Consider the following 15,394-nt stretch of genomic DNA (forward strand, 5'->3'; position numbering starts at 1 on the left):
AACAGACCGATTGTAGAAATCGCCATGGCGAGCAGCTCCCGCCAACACCTCGTGCACATCGATCATGGAAAAGGCTGGCAATCTTGACTTTACAAAAAACTTTACTAGTCATTGAGCATAGCTAAGTAGTCAAATTGTCCCGTAGACCTGCCGTTGTGTACAAAATCGGGTTCCGAAGGGCTTCCGAGTCGTCTACCGTGGCTTCGTTAGGGATGGACAGGGGCGGTATGGGGGACGTGGTGCAGGGCCTTGCCGTCTTCGGCATCGTTGGCGATGCGATAGCTCAACAGCTCTTCGGAAAGTGCATTGGGGTGTTCCGCTATCCTCCATAAAAATTTAATACATACCCAAGCTGCTCCGGACGCTTGCGACTGTTCCCCCTCCTTCTTGCTTCCCTCTCCCAACTACACTTCTCCGTTACTTATAACATACACCCGTAGTGTTGTACTCCTCCTCGTACACACTATAGTCCCTCATTGAATCCAAGTCGATTCGTTCGTTGTTGGTGCTTACCTCCCGGCACCGCATAGAACGTACTGGCATCCAAGATTGCTTTTGGGCTCTCTTACACACCGACACTACGACTGTCCTCTACTAATACTCTGATCGTGTCCTCCCACCGACCAGAATCTTTAGAGACGCACGCGTAGCTTGCAGAGCATCGATATTCGGGTATATTCAGATCTACATCGATTCGACACTAGAGGCCGAGCTCCAGCTTGCCCTTACAAGTGGAAAATTGACCGATCCCTCACCGAACCGCAACCCAACTTCGCCTCCATTCTTTCCTCCCACCCAAACTCAATCCCCTCGGTGCATGGGATTGCCTCTACACAACATGGCCGGAGCTGCACAGAACGGAGTCAACGGGGATGCTAATGGCGCCCCGAGCTCCTACGCTGCCAAGTACGATCTTGCTCCGCATTTCATCGGCGGGAACAACCTCAAGGTAGCCTCGCCGGGCAAGGTCAAGGACTTTGTGGCCGCACACGACGGACACACAGTCATCACAAATGTGAGAGAAAACCCCGCTTCCAGGCGAATTGGTGGTGTTGAGAGACGGCGCGCTGACCATCATCTTCCCCGCAGGTCCTCATTGCGAACAACGGTATTGCCGCAGTCAAGGAAATCCGCTCAGTGCGGAAATGGGCCTACGAGACTTTTGGCGATGAGCGGGCGATTCAATTCACCGTCATGGCGACGCCCGAGGATCTCCAGGCCAATGCAGAGTACATCCGCATGGCAGACCAATATGTTGAGGTGAGTACCATGCCCGGCGACCGTGCGATGAGCGACGACCGGATGGCTAACGGGGCATATGCAGGTACCCGGCGGTACCAACAACAACAACTACGCCAACGTCGAGCTAATTGTCGATGTGGCCGAGCGCATGAACGTGCACGCCGTGTGGGCAGGATGGTGCGTATATACGACAACACTCGTCGGAAACATGGGCAAATGGCTAACAATTTGCTACCAGGGGACACGCCTCGGAGAACCCCAAGCTGCCCGAATCGCTCGCCGCGTCGCCCAAGAAGATCGTCTTCATTGGTCCTCCCGGATCTGCCATGCGCTCGCTTGGTGACAAGATCTCGTCCACAATCGTCGCACAACACGCCAAAGTGCCCTGCATCCCGTGGTCAGGAACCGGTGTCGACGAGGTCCAGGTCGACCAACACGGAATTGTCACAGTCGAGGACCACATCTACGACAAGGGCTGCACAAAGTCATGGCAGGAGGGTCTGGAGAAGGCCAAGGCCATTGGCTTCCCTGTCATGGTCAAGGCCTCGGAAGGCGGTGGTGGCAAGGGTATCCGAAAGGTCGAGCGCGAGGAAGACTTTGAGCAGCTGTACAAGGCCGCTGCCTCAGAAATCCCCGGATCGCCCATCTTCATCATGAAGCTTGCGGGCAGCGCGCGCCATCTGGAAGTCCAGCTGTTGGCTGACCAGTACGGCAACAACATCTCCCTGTTCGGACGTGACTGTTCGGTACAGCGACGTCACCAGAAGATCATTGAAGAGGCACCGGTAACAGTTGCTGGCTCTAAGACCTTCCAGGAGATGGAGAAGGCTGCCGTCTCGCTCGGACGCCTCGTCGGATACGTCTCGGCGGGTACCGTCGAGTACCTGTACTCGCACTCCGACGACAAGTTCTACTTCCTTGAGCTGAACCCTCGTCTCCAGGTCGAGCATCCCACTACGGAAATGGTGACGGGTGTCAACCTCCCAGCTGCCCAGCTCCAGATTGCCATGGGTCTGCCATTGCACCGTGTCCGCGACATTCGACTCCTTTACGGTGCCGACCCGCACGCGAGCTCTGTCATTGACTTTGACTTCTCCACCGAAGGCAGTGCCAAGAGCCAGCGACGCCCTACTCCCAAGGGTCACTGCACGGCCTGCCGTATCACCTCCGAGGATCCCGACGAGGGCTTCAAGCCATCCGGTGGTACTATCCACGACCTCAACTTCAGGAGTAGCTCCAATGTTTGGGGTTACTTCTCCGTCAGCTCTGCTGGTGGTATTCACAGCTTCTCCGACTCGCAATTCGGTCATATCTTCGCCTATGGCGAGAACCGACAAGCTTCGCGGAAACACATGGTTGTCGCACTGAAGGAGTTGAGCATTCGCGGTGACTTCCGTACCACCGTTGAATATCTGATCAAGCTACTCGAGACTCCTGCTTTCGAGGACAACACCATCACCACTGGCTGGCTCGACGAGCTCATCTCGAAGAAGCTTACTGCTGAGCGACCTGACACCATGATTGCCGTCATTTGCGGTGCCGTTACCAAGGCTCACGTCGCAAGCGAAGCGTGCGTCAACGAGTACAAGACCAGCTTGGAGAAGGGTCAGGTGCCTTCTAAGGACGTACTGAAGACAGTGTTCCCTGTGGACTTCATTTACGAGGGCTACCGATACAAGTTCACTGCCACCAAGTCTACTGTCGACAGCTTCACCCTGTTCATCAACGGAACCAAGTGCTCAGTCGGTGTCAGGGCACTTGCCGATGGTGGTCTCTTGATTCTGCTTAGCGGAAAGTCGCACAACGTCTACTGGAAGGAGGAGGTTGGCGCCACCCGCCTCTCCGTTGACGGCAAGACCTGCCTTCTCGAACAGGAAAACGACCCCACACAGCTGCGCACACCATCGCCCGGTAAGCTTGTTAGGTTCCTAGTCGAGAACGGAGACCACGTTGGCCAGGGTCAGCCTTTCGCTGAGGTTGAGGTCATGAAGATGTACATGCCTCTGATTGCTCAAGAGGCCGGTATGGTCAACCTCATCAAGCAGCCAGGAGCTGTTCTTGAAGCTGGTGACATTCTCGGTGTCCTTGCTTTGGATGATCCATCCAAGGTCAAGTCTGCCCAGAACTTCACTGGCCAACTTCCTGACCTGGGTGCTCCTCAAGTGCCTGGAGCCAAGCCACCGCAGCGATTCGTTTACCTTTACTATATCCTGCAAAATATCTTCCAGGGTTTCGACAACCAAGTCATCATGCAAAGCACGCTCAAGGAGCTGGTCGATGTCCTTCGGGACCCTGAGCTACCGTATGGTGAGTGGAACGCTCAGGCCTCCGCTCTCCACGCGCGTATGCCGCAGAAGCTTGATGCCACCTTCTCCCAGATTGTCGAGAAGGCCCACAGCCGTAACCTCGAGTTCCCTGGTAAGGCCCTCAACAAGGCTTTCCAAAAGTTCGTCGAGGAGAACGTGGCCAAGGGTGACGTTGCCCTTCTGAAGGCTGCATTGGAGCCTCTTGCTGATGTTATCACCCGCTACTCGGAGGGCCTCAAGGCACACGAGTACAGCGTCATGATCAGGCTCTTGGAGATGTACTGGTCTGTTGAGTCCCTCTTCTCATCTCGTACGTCGCGTGACGAGGAAGTCATCCTCAAACTTCGTGATGAGAACCGTGATAACATCATGAGCGTCGTGCAGACTGTTCTCTCCCACGCCAAGGTTGGTGCGAAGAACAACCTCGTAATTGCTATTCTCGAGCTCTACCGACCCAACAAGCCTGGTGTCGGAAACATTGCCAAGTACTTCAAGGACACTCTCAAGAAGCTCACAGAGCTTGAGTCCAGACAGACTGCCAAGGTCTCTCTCAAGGCCCGTGAGGTTCTCATTCAGTGCGCTATGCCTTCGCTTGAAGAACGCACTGCGCAGATGGAACACATCCTGCGCTCTTCCGTCGTTGAGTCTCGCTATGGCGAGAGCGGATGGGACCACCGTGAGCCCAACTTCGAAGTAATCAAGGAAGTTGTCGACTCTAGGTACACTGTGTTCGACGTGTTGACACAATTTTTCGTCCACTCGGACCCATACGTCGCTCTTGCTGCGCTTGAGGTGTACACTCGCCGAGCTTACCGCGCGTACCAGCTGCAAAACATCAACTACCACAACGAAGGCGAGCAGCAATCTTTCTTGTCTTGGGACTTCATCCTGCGCAAGGTTGGTGAGGCCGAGTACGGTCTCGCTGTTGAGCCCTCTGAACCTGGTACCCCCAGCACGCCCGGGTTTGAGCGTCCTCCTCGCATCCAGTCATTGAGCGATATGACTGCTTGGCAAAACCGATTCGAAGGCGAGCCTACCAGGAAGGGTGTTGTCGTCCCTGTCGAGTACCTTGATGACGCGGACGAGCTCATCAGTAAGGCGCTCGACATCTTCCCCAACCTTGGCAAGGAGAAGAAGGGCGGTATTGGTCTGAGGGAGGGCCTCACTATGAAGCGCACCCCTACCACAGGTATCAACGAGCCCAAGCATAGCGACGAGCTCACTGGTGTTCTTAACATCGCTGTCCGCGACATTGAAGGCACCGACGACAAGGAAATCTTGGACCGCATCTTGCCTATCGTCGATGACTTCAAGCAGGAGCTTCTGTCTCGTCGCATCCGCCGAATCTCTTTCATTTGCGGCCACAAGGACGGAACATACCCTGGCTACTACACCTTCCGTGGACCCACATATGAGGAAGATGCCAGTATCCGTCACGTCGAGCCCGCTCTTGCCTTCCAGCTCGAACTTGGCAGACTCTCCAAGTTTGACATCAAGCCAGTCTTCACTGAGAACCGCAACATCCATATCTATGAGGCTGTTGGCAAGGGCGCCGAGAGCGACAAGCGCTACTTCTTGAGGGCTGTCGTCCGATCAGGCCGTCTTCGCGAGGAGATTCCTACAGCGGAGTACATGGTGTCTGAGACTGATAGGTTGATGACTGACATCTTGGATGCTTTGGAAATCGTTGGCACTTCGCAAGCCGACATGAACCACATCTTCATCAACTTCTCGCACGTCTTCCCTCTGAACCCTACTGAGGTTGAAGAGGCCATTGGCGGTTTCTTGGAGCGCTTTGGTCGACGACTCTGGCGTCTCCGTGTCACTGGCGCTGAGATCCGCATCATTGTCACCGACCCTGCGACTGGCATCCCTTACCCTCTCCGTGTCATCATCACTAACACTTCTGGATACGTTATCCAGGTGGAGATGTACGCTGAGCGCAAGTCCGAGAAGGCTGGCAAGTGGCTCTTCCACAGCATTGGTGGAACTACTAAGATCGGTGCTCTTCACCTTCAGCCCGTCTCAACTCCTTACCCCACCAAGGGAGCTCTGCAGCCCAAGAGGTACAAGGCTCATCTCATGGGTACTCAGTACGTGTACGACTTCCCTGAGCTCTTCCGCCAGGCTACCGAGAACAGCTGGATCGAGGCTATCAAGAAGCACTCATTCCTCCGTGACAGGCAGCCAGCGAAGGGAGAGTGCCTCGAGTACTACGAGTTGGTGCTTGATGACACTGACAACCTGGCTGAGGTCAACCGTGATCCTGGCCACAACAACATTGGTATGGTCGGTTGGATGGTCACCGCGAAGACACCTGAGTACCCCCGTGGTCGCCGCTTCATCATCATCGCCAACGACATCACTTTCAAGATTGGTTCATTCGGTCCAGCGGAGGATGCTTTCTTCCACAAGTGCTCTGAGCTTGCACGAAAGCTCGGCATTCCGCGAATCTACCTCTCTGCCAACTCTGGTGCTCGTATCGGTCTTGCTGAGGAGCTCATTCCTCACTTCTCTGTTGCATGGAAGGACATCAACAAGCCCGAGGCTGGTTTCGACTACCTCTACCTGACACCTGAGAAGTACGAGCACTTTGTTGATGGTAAGCGCAATGACGTTATCTGCGAACCGGTTGAGGTCGATGGCGAGAAGCGCTTCAAGATCACTACTGTCATTGGTGCTGAGGACGGTCTTGGTGTTGAGTCGCTTCGTGGTTCTGGTCTCATTGCTGGTGAGACTTCAAGAGCTTACGAGGACATCTTCACCATTACTTTGGTGACTTGTCGCTCAGTTGGTATGTACCCTTACTCCATCTCACTTGTGCAAATACTAAAACCATATAGGTATCGGTGCTTACCTTGTTCGTCTTGGTCAGCGTGCTATCCAGATCGAAGGACAGCCAATCATCCTCACGGGTGCACAGGCTATCAACAAGCTACTTGGTCGTGAAGTCTACACTTCTAACCTTCAGCTCGGTGGTACTCAGATCATGTACAGGAACGGTGTCTCGCACTCGACTGCCGACGATGACTTTGAGGGTGTTTCCAAGATTGTCCAGTGGATGTCTTACGTACCCGACAAGAAGGGCAGCCCCGTCCCTATCTCACCGTCAGCCGACAACTGGGATCGTGACATCACCTACTACCCTCCTGGCAAGTCTGCCTACGATATTAGGCATTTGATCGCTGGAAAAGAGGACGAGGACGGTTTCCAGTCTGGTCTCTTTGATCGCGGTTCGTTTGTCGAGACTCTTGGTGGCTGGGCTAAGACTGTTGTTGTCGGTCGTGCTCGTCTCGGTGGCATTCCTATCGGTGTCATCGGTGTCGAGACACGTTCAGTTGAGAACGTCACACCTGCAGACCCCGCCAACCCCGACTCTATCGAACAAGTCACATCCGAGGCTGGTGGTGTTTGGTACCCCAACTCTGCCTTCAAGACTGCTCAGGCTATCAAGGACTTCAACAATGGTGAGCAATTGCCACTGATGATCCTTGCCAACTGGCGTGGTTTCTCTGGTGGTCAGCGTGACATGTACAACGAGGTTCTCAAGTACGGTTCTTACATTGTCGACGCACTCGTCAAGTTTGAACAGCCCATCTTCGTTTACATTCCTCCGTACGGCGAACTCCGTGGTGGATCTTGGGTCGTCGTTGACCCCACCATCAACCCTCAATTCATGGAGATGTACGCCGACGAGGACTCGCGTGGTGGTGTACTGGAGCCCGAAGGTATCGTCGGTATCAAGTACCGCAGGGAACGCCAACTGGACACAATGGCCCGCAACGACCCTACCTACGGTGCTCTTAAGCGCAAGCTGAATGACAAGGCAACACCAGAGGCCGAGCTCCAGGACATCAAAGCCCAGATGACTGAGCGCGAGAAGAAGCTTCTACCTATCTATGGTCAAATCGCCATTCAATTCGCCGATCTGCACGACCGTGCTGGCCGTATGCAAGCCAAGGGTGTCATTCGACAAGCTCTCCGATGGCAAAACGCCCGCCGGTTCTTCTACTGGCGTCTTCGCCGCCGTCTCAACGAGGAGTACATCCTCAAGAAGTTCGCCGCTGCTGCCTCGCCCACGCACGACAACCCTCAGGCCAACTCACTCACCCGCAGCCGTGGCTTCGAGATGTTGAAGCACTTGTCCAACATCCCCAACTGGGAGCAAGACGACATGGCCGCGGCGACCTGGTACGAGGAGAACAGGCCACTCGTCAGCGACAAGATCGAGCAACTCAAGACCGATGGCATTGCGCTCGAGATTGCGCAGCTTATGCGCAAGGACCGCGAGGGTGGACTCAAGGGTGTCATGAGCTTGCTCAGCACACTGCCTACCAGCGAGAAGGAGGAGGTGATCAAGATGTTGAGCAGGGCTTAGTAAACGTATCAATGTTTGCGTGTTTTCATTCGCTTACGGCATGGCATGGCATTTGGGGGTGTTTCAAACTTTTCTGGGAAGGAATTGGGATGGCGATATGTGTGTGGTGTAACTTTAGCGTTGCTACGGTGCGACTGCGTTTTTCGTATATTCCCCTTTTTGCTACCAGAGTATATTAGTTTAGTTGCATTGGTGAGGAATCAGGCGGGTGTTGGGAGGCACCCTTCCTGTTTTTCCTCATGATGTGTAATTGATCTTCAAGTTCAAAAATCTTGCCTTCGTACGTTTGTGCTAGTGCTTTTCTCATCCCACGTCCTATATGACTTCGCTTCGTTATCATAGTCACATTCGTATGACTAGAGATCACCCACTATGTTCTTTGCTTGCTTTTTTTACGGCTACGGGCTCCTTCCGTCCTTGTGTTGTTATAGCGTGGGAGCATGCGGATCGCCGACTCCACTTTCAGCTGCGGGGTTCCGCCGCGAGGATACGTCACCAGGCCGCAAAAACAGCCCGAGCAGAAAAATCCAAGCCAAGAATTTTTTGATGTGGATTGAGAGGCATCAGTTCTTCTCTTTCTCTTCCCTCATCCCCATCATACTATCCCACGCTTTACTATACATACGCGAACTTCCTCTGCTAAACGAGCCGAAGAAGCTTGATCAATCGTCAACACACCAATAAAACTCGAGACAAAAGAGACAGAAATAAAGCAATCAAAATGGTTTACACAATCGTCGTTCACCTGCTCGCCAAGGAAGACCAAGAAAGCATTAACAAGCTGAGCGCTAAGCTTGTCGAGGCTAGCCAGGTGTACAGCAAGGACAAGGAGACATTGAGCTGGTTTGTTATGCAGGACACTGTCGATAAGAGGAAGTTCACTATCGTTGAGCGGTATCTGAAGGAATCTGTGAGTTATATCATCTCCTTAGTTTTGAGCTCATTGGAGACTGGTTGCGACTGATGACTGGTGCCGCTACGAGACTGCAAGAGAGGGGTTTCGCGTGCACTTTGATTCTGGGAATCACTAGACCTCAGATATGCTATTGAAGAAATGGCAAAGGACAGTGGAACTTACTAATAGTCTTTGCAGTCTCAACAATACCACCTGAACAACCCATACTGGAAGACTTTCGACCCGTACGTGATTCCTTTGTTGGCCGCACCCATGGATCTGAGGCGCCTGGAAGAGTTGGACACGACTGTCACGAGCGCGGGTGCGCATTACCATGAAGACGCTGTAAAGACGGAGACCAGTGTTGGCGATATGTACAAGGGAACTGACGCTTAGACTGGAAAATACCCCTCGTCACGTCGAGTTGAAGAAATGTAAAGAAATCGAATTTAGCCTTTGCTGCCGAACGTGACTTTTGGATCGTAGGAGCTGAGTGCAATTAAGCAAAGTGAAAAGAACTCTTGAGCCTATTTACTCAGGGAGCCATTGATACACAGCTTCGCTGATGACCTCTTCAAGCAATTATCCACAATCTACTCTCTGCAACGCGGATATCTGGACATCAGTCGATGGATTGCAGATCCTGGAAAGCGGATGATAGGTGTATTTTGGACTCAACCCCTACCGATATCGGCCCAATATATCCCAGCGATGTATCACGCCATACATACCGCTGTCGTTTCTTTCCGGACCTATCTTCCATCACACAAATTGGCGTGCATAGTGAGTTTTCAGCCAGACTACGCCATGAATAGACGTAGTGATTGACACCTTGAAATGATGTCGAAGCATTCTTTGGGATCGGTGAGCAAAGTGATTGCTAGCTAGGAATTCTCAAGCAAATGGTTCTACTATAATGAAGCATCACTTGGTTATTATGTTGCGGAAAAGGCTCAATCAGGATTGTCGTAATACATAGCCATTCTTCCAAGGTTTTTCGGTTTCGACTATGACAAGCGCTAGTCATATTCATAACCATTATATTGGTTGTTGTTCACTGAAAGAGGGAATTAGAGGTTTGATTCGAGCGTAGTAAGTCATTGTGCCGTATTGCCAATGTTGCACAAACCCGATGTAACAAGTCTGTCAAATGTCACCCCCTTATATTCCTTCCTCTTTCGAAAGAATATGATGATGTGAGAGGCTACCCTCATCCTTCTGGAGCCGAAATCAGAGCGAAAATAGTCGTGCAGAGATCCAGCTATGCCAGGTTTGAAGTTTTGGAGAAGTGATTGTGGATGAGTAGGCTCTCGAGCAAGACCAGCCATGATTTCCACAGTGACTGAACAACGTTTCATTCCTACTCTAGGCCGGAGACTGTCTCTTAGTTCTGTTTCAATTTCATCCATTGGTAGAGATCTCGAGATGACGTTCGTCCAGACATCCGTCAATAATATGAAGAGGTATCAACACTTGAGATGTTCTCTATTGGTATCAATACACAGGGTCTGGTACCCGATAAAATCTTCACTGCCTTGTAAGCAACACTGAACGTTTGAGGATCTTCACGGACCCCGTGAGAAAAACGCCTGAATCATTTCATTCTGTGTTGTAGAAACCAGTCGAAAGGGAAAAAGACAGCCAAGACAATCTGATCCAAGATCACTCAGCCGTTGATTGGAATTTTGGTAGCAAGCCGGATTTTGGCCAGTTCAGGTTATATAATGAAGTGTTCATGGTACTCTCGATTAGTAATTTAGTTCCGATTATTGATTTTGGAGAAACACAGTAGGCGCAACTTTCTCCGGCAAATTTTCGGCCTATTAACAGAATACACTCTGGCTCAACACACTGCTCTTTAATCTAGAGATGCGGCTCTTGATGGGTGTTATCAGAATAGTCATATCATTGACGACATGAGCGTCGGAGTGCTTCACATACGTCTTTGCATCAACCCGCGAAAGCACTTACGTCAAAGGTCATGGGGGTGGTAGTACTCCAGATAACTCGAAGCGGACCTGCTACTCAAGAAATATAAAGATGCAGATTGCGGATGCTGAACCGGAGAGTGTTATTGGCTACGTAGTGTTGAAGAGTGTATAGTATGAAAAGAGATCCACGAGAAAGAGGTTGAAGAGAGTGTCGAGGAACTACCATTGAATACTAAACGCAGTGAGGTAGCAGTCATTGACACCACTGAGTTCCTGTACAACATCCCTTCACACACATTTCCATAGCATTTCGCACATACATCCACAACCACGCGGTGATCCAGGGCTCCGTGTCTTCACACAAGCCCCTCCATGCTACACTGGAAGCATGATCATATTTCGCTTAAAGCAGATGCCTATCGAGGGAGTTCATACATCCTACCAATCGAGCCAAAGCTCGTGGCTAGGGCAATTCATACGATTGCCTTTGCGGTGACGAGTGCGAGATCGAAACTTTGGCACAACTCATATGGCCAAATGCTCGCGTAAGTGATGCAGCAATCGTGATCCTCATGGTAGCTAACGAAAAGCAACATGACGCTACTGAAAGAGATGTCCAAAATGGGACATCGAGCCTCAGCCACGAAAGAAGGCCCGTAGTCACTGAGTGCCATCCCCTTCTAGCGGGTTAATTACCAAGGAATCGATATAGCATCTCTATATCACATGCAGTGCGCTAAGCTACATCTTTCACCACGCCGTCGTCCTGGTGGCAGGTACGCGGACGCGGTACCCGCCTATAAGGTTGAGCCTTATTCCACAAACATTCTTCTCATCACCAAAACTAGTGACAACCAAGGTCTATATGATCTAGATCGAGCCAACGTCCTCCATTCCCACAACCCCGGAGAAGCCTCCCCAGAGATTGTCACATAACGTTGGAAAAAGGAAGGAAATAAGGGGCGTCTCGACTTGACAGTCAGACCAACACACCCTCCCCCGGCCATACTCGCCAAGACGCATATATACCACTTGCATCCGTATACCAAAGCAGAAAGAGTAGTCGTTTCCTTATAAGGGTGACACGGAGATGTCTCCGCAGAACTTGGCAGACTTTACCTAACCCAGAAGAATGAAGTTACAGACTTTGATCTGCACTGCAAACGGGACGGGAAAAGAAAAGAACAGCAAAAGAAGTCGCATCTCGGAACCTTGTCGTATGTCGCGCAACTCCGCTCTGGCAGGCTGTAAGTAACGCTGTTGGCCGAATAGTGGCAATGTGGGTTGGTGGGATCCGGTGGGTGAGGGGCACGAATGACGTGCGCCGGAGCGTCGAGCGCCTTTTGCACAGCCCGGTGTTTTACGCGTTTTCTCCGGCATGCGAGAGGCGCACGATGGGATTACTGATACCGATCGAATCACGGTAGGCGACAACTCCGGGACCCGTTGACAGTGACAGCGGGGGACGTTGCGCTGGATGGGATCTTCCTCTAGATGAAGGTCATGGTTTCGTTCTCGTATCCAAGGTTTGACGTCATATGGTTCTAGATAGTGTGTATGCTCGTCACTGTTGATTGACTTTATTTTCAATCCTGGATGACCAGGGTGCGTTGTCAACTGTGTACTGTAATTAAGAACCGACGATAACTTCAGTCCTCTGCAGCGATTGTCGTTGTTCGAGATGTTTGAGGGTAGCTGGGAAGCTACCTTGTGACCAAAAGAGGTAGGGCCTGGCTACCATTAAGGTTGGCGTTAGAGCACCTAGTGATTTGTTTCGACACATCTGACGTACCATGATGTGAAAATGCCCCGAAACGGAGTCGGTCGGAACCCTGTGCTAAGTACAGTACACCATCTCCCGCCATCCCATCATTCCGAGCCCGTGAAGGTCTTCCGAACCAGCCACGTGCAAGCGTTCAAGCCACTGCATGTAATCTGGCTACGAGACGGGGCGGTACCGATCATCCCTGCCGAGCCGGGGCCTTGAGGCTGGCCAGGCCTGGAGTGTAAGGGATATTAGTGACATGACATGCCCCTGGAGCTTGCACTTGAATGATTGCAAGCGTGCTGTTCACCGGACGGTGACAGTGGAGACAGACGACAGATGCAGGTGTGCTGTCACGATGGTCGCGCGCAGCTGACTATTATTGTTGGCTCGTTTGACTTGTCACTCTGGTTGGCTTCTCTCGCGAAACCAGTCTGCCAATGCCTGCAGCGAAATCTCGCCCGGTCCTTGATCCTTGGTCAAGCCGTCAAGGTACCGCGCAACAGATGCCGCAGTTGTATTAGCGACTGTGTGGCTGAGCCTGCCGAGTTGTCAACAACGACTTCTGTGGGTCGCTCTTTGTGGAGGCAGACGATCGTGATCAACAAAACTGGCTGCGGCTGAGGGTAACCGACGACTAGATCGGCGTTATGTTCTTGTTCCCGCGCCAAGAGATCTTAGCAGTTCCGGTTTCTCTTTCGTATGCACATCCGTGGAGATGCCCTCGAGCGATGTTCTCCGAGTCCATTTCGCTTGGCAGCATTAGCAGGCGGGAAGTAGAAGACCCATCTGGACGGATGTCCGTAATATGTCATTCTCGTGATGAAGTCTTCGATCAGTCCTGCGTCGCATGCCAAAGACCGTGAAAGAATTCTGCGCTAGCTTTGCAGCTGAGGCAAGTCGTAGCGACTGATCACAGACCCCTGTAATTTCGAATATTGGCTGCGGCTGGAGTGCGGATCATAAATGGCAGGAAAGGGTCGATGGTGGCTGAGCGGACGATCTTCGGCTCCTGCTGCTTAGTCATATGCAGGAACCAATGTCAACTAGCAGGTGTCAGCTGCCGAGAAATGACAAACTGAAAATGACATCGCGCTCAGACGTCAACGTGCAATCGAAAGTTTTTCAAATGCTCTACGACACTGGCGACTCAATATGCGTGAAGTGACAAATTCACAGCGAGTGGGTAAGAGATTTAGTGGTTACAGATGGAGTGCGGACGCAAGCCGGTGTGACATCCTGCCCAACAAAAATTTAGGCCTTCGTTTGCATGAAAACACTTCTGTATTTGCTCACACGCAAAATTCTTAGTGCAGAGTGTGTGGTTTGGTTGACGATGAGTCGTCAGTCGCATGTAGATACTGATATTGGCTCTGGTGGTATACCTAGTGCACGTTGGAGCGAGATTATAGGGCTCGATCTACCAGATCTCTCGTCCAGGTCTGTGGGTTTCCGATAGTATCTGATACTAGTGGGTCGCGCATATGGGATCTCAATGACGCGCCCTAGCCGTAGCCATCCCCGGTTAGCACCACACCTGTAGGCCACGAGCGAATGAGCGCTATGCTCCCTCCGAACTGGCGGAGCAATACCGATTCGCTGAGGCGTGGAAAGTATATTGTGATGATGGAAGTCACAGCAGTTTGCCATAGGTCAATGCTCCAAGAGATGCAGGCTGGCGGAATCGCGCGCTTGTCTTCTGGTAGCATAGTAGCTATGTGCCATGACGGCTTGAGTACACCATCTTAGATTGCATCTATAAGACTTCTCAAATCGACGATCAGCAACCTTAAGGCTTCTAGCTTCCGCATGACTTTCAGCTCACTCTAGAGCGCTTGCTCTCTGAATCGTTCTCTCGTACAGTTAGCGTCGATCTGACCATAGGGCATGGCTGCAGAAATGCGGGAGGTGTGATAGTAAAACCTTCGAACCCTTAATGATTTACGGGAAGCATGCTCGCCTCCTGGAAAAGAATCAGCGCCTGTTCTAGCAGAGCCAATAGAGTGATTCTTGGGTCGGATGTCCTTCTAGTTTCTAGTCCTTAAGCAGGTGCAGCTATGTATGAGACGTAAAATATTGGCCAACGACTGTAATCAATGGACATGCCACAACGTTTGCTTGAAGGCGGCTTCCCATGCCACTGCACCTATGCAGCTCTGATGGGAGAATCCCAGATACCGGGTAAATGAACATGCAGTGTTTGTTCAAGGTGAACGATCAGTCTGCTGGGCAGAAAACTAGTATACCGGAAGAAATAGTGGGGCATGGGACGCCTGTACGCCACCATGTGTTGTGCAATTGTACATGCAGACCCCTCTTTCTGAATCAGGTCTTTTGCATAACCATACGGGCGGTTGATACATGGCCTTCATGTACAGTATTTGCTGGTATGGCAATGGAGCATCCGTAGTTCTGGACACAAGACCAGCTCCATGATGGGGGGCGAGCCCTGTGCATGTGTCACGAACACTACCCGCCCGCTTGTTAGTTATCGTTATGTTACTGTGCTCTAATCTCTTTCTTCCGTCGGGGTCGTTCGAACCAGATCAGCCCAGATACATGTCAACCGCCAATCGTGCGGTACGCATCGAGACAGGCGGTGTAGTAGACCAACAAGATAACGAGCACATGATGTCGAACGAGGCATCTTCTTTAGGGATTGAGACACATCTCTCCAAATATGGAGTAGGTCTTATGGCTTCCAGAACCCAGAAGTGTCAGCCATAACCTCATACATGAAGCTCCAGACAACCACTAGAACGATGTTATATTATAGCCTGCTCTGATCGTGAATTGTGGCGCGAAAGATGCAAAGATCGAGGTTCAGTGTACGTTTGGTATTTGGAAACCGGGTTGGAGGTCTGTTCTTGCAGCGAA

The 15,394-nt window shown here is 51.7% G+C and overlaps 3 protein-coding genes across 3 annotated transcripts; 2 read left to right on the forward strand and 1 right to left on the reverse strand.

Annotated features, from left to right (window-relative positions):
- Positions 1-442: 442 nt before the first annotated feature.
- Positions 443-8,086, forward strand: CC77DRAFT_360136 (hypothetical protein). The gene is made up of 5 exons (XM_018531368.1): positions 443-1,015; positions 1,090-1,260; positions 1,325-1,419; positions 1,481-6,342; positions 6,392-8,086. The coding sequence occupies exons 1-5, from the start codon at positions 818-820 to the stop codon at positions 7,924-7,926; spliced, it is 6,861 nt and encodes a 2,286-aa protein (XP_018382316.1). The 5' UTR covers positions 443-817; the 3' UTR covers positions 7,927-8,086.
- Positions 8,087-8,313: 227 nt separating this feature from the next.
- On the forward strand, positions 8,314-9,304 carry CC77DRAFT_360341 (hypothetical protein). The gene is made up of 2 exons (XM_018531369.1): positions 8,314-8,836; positions 9,020-9,304. The coding sequence occupies exons 1-2, from the start codon at positions 8,648-8,650 to the stop codon at positions 9,215-9,217; spliced, it is 387 nt and encodes a 128-aa protein (XP_018382317.1). The 5' UTR covers positions 8,314-8,647; the 3' UTR covers positions 9,218-9,304.
- Positions 9,305-11,779: 2,475 nt separating this feature from the next.
- Positions 11,780-12,701, reverse strand: CC77DRAFT_360500 (hypothetical protein). Its single transcript, XM_018531370.1, has 2 exons — positions 12,545-12,701; positions 11,780-12,486 (listed from the first exon to the last, which is right to left on the reverse strand). The coding sequence occupies exons 1-2, from the start codon at positions 12,545-12,547 to the stop codon at positions 11,872-11,874; spliced, it is 618 nt and encodes a 205-aa protein (XP_018382318.1). The 5' UTR covers positions 12,548-12,701; the 3' UTR covers positions 11,780-11,871.
- Positions 12,702-15,394: the final 2,693 nt, after the last annotated feature.

The sequence above is a fragment of the Alternaria alternata genome, assembly GCF_001642055.1.
Source record: "Alternaria alternata strain SRC1lrK2f unplaced genomic scaffold CC77scaffold_20, whole genome shotgun sequence".
NCBI lineage: Eukaryota > Fungi > Ascomycota > Dothideomycetes > Pleosporales > Pleosporaceae > Alternaria > Alternaria alternata.

Excerpts from the sequence above, each read along its gene's own strand:
- CC77DRAFT_360341 (XM_018531369.1), top strand. The coding sequence starts at position 8,648 with ATGGTTTACACAATCGTCGTTCACCTGCTCGCCAAGGAAGACCAAGAA. Across the intron at positions 8,837-9,019 it reads AGCGGTATCTGAAGGAATCT|TCTCAACAATACCACCTGAA; the intron begins GTGAGTTATATC and ends TAGTCTTTGCAG.
- CC77DRAFT_360136 (XM_018531368.1), top strand. The coding sequence starts at position 818 with ATGGGATTGCCTCTACACAACATGGCCGGAGCTGCACAGAACGGAGTC. Across the intron at positions 1,016-1,089 it reads GACACACAGTCATCACAAAT|GTCCTCATTGCGAACAACGG; the intron begins GTGAGAGAAAAC and ends TCTTCCCCGCAG. Across the intron at positions 1,420-1,480 it reads CACGCCGTGTGGGCAGGATG|GGGACACGCCTCGGAGAACC; the intron begins GTGCGTATATAC and ends ATTTGCTACCAG.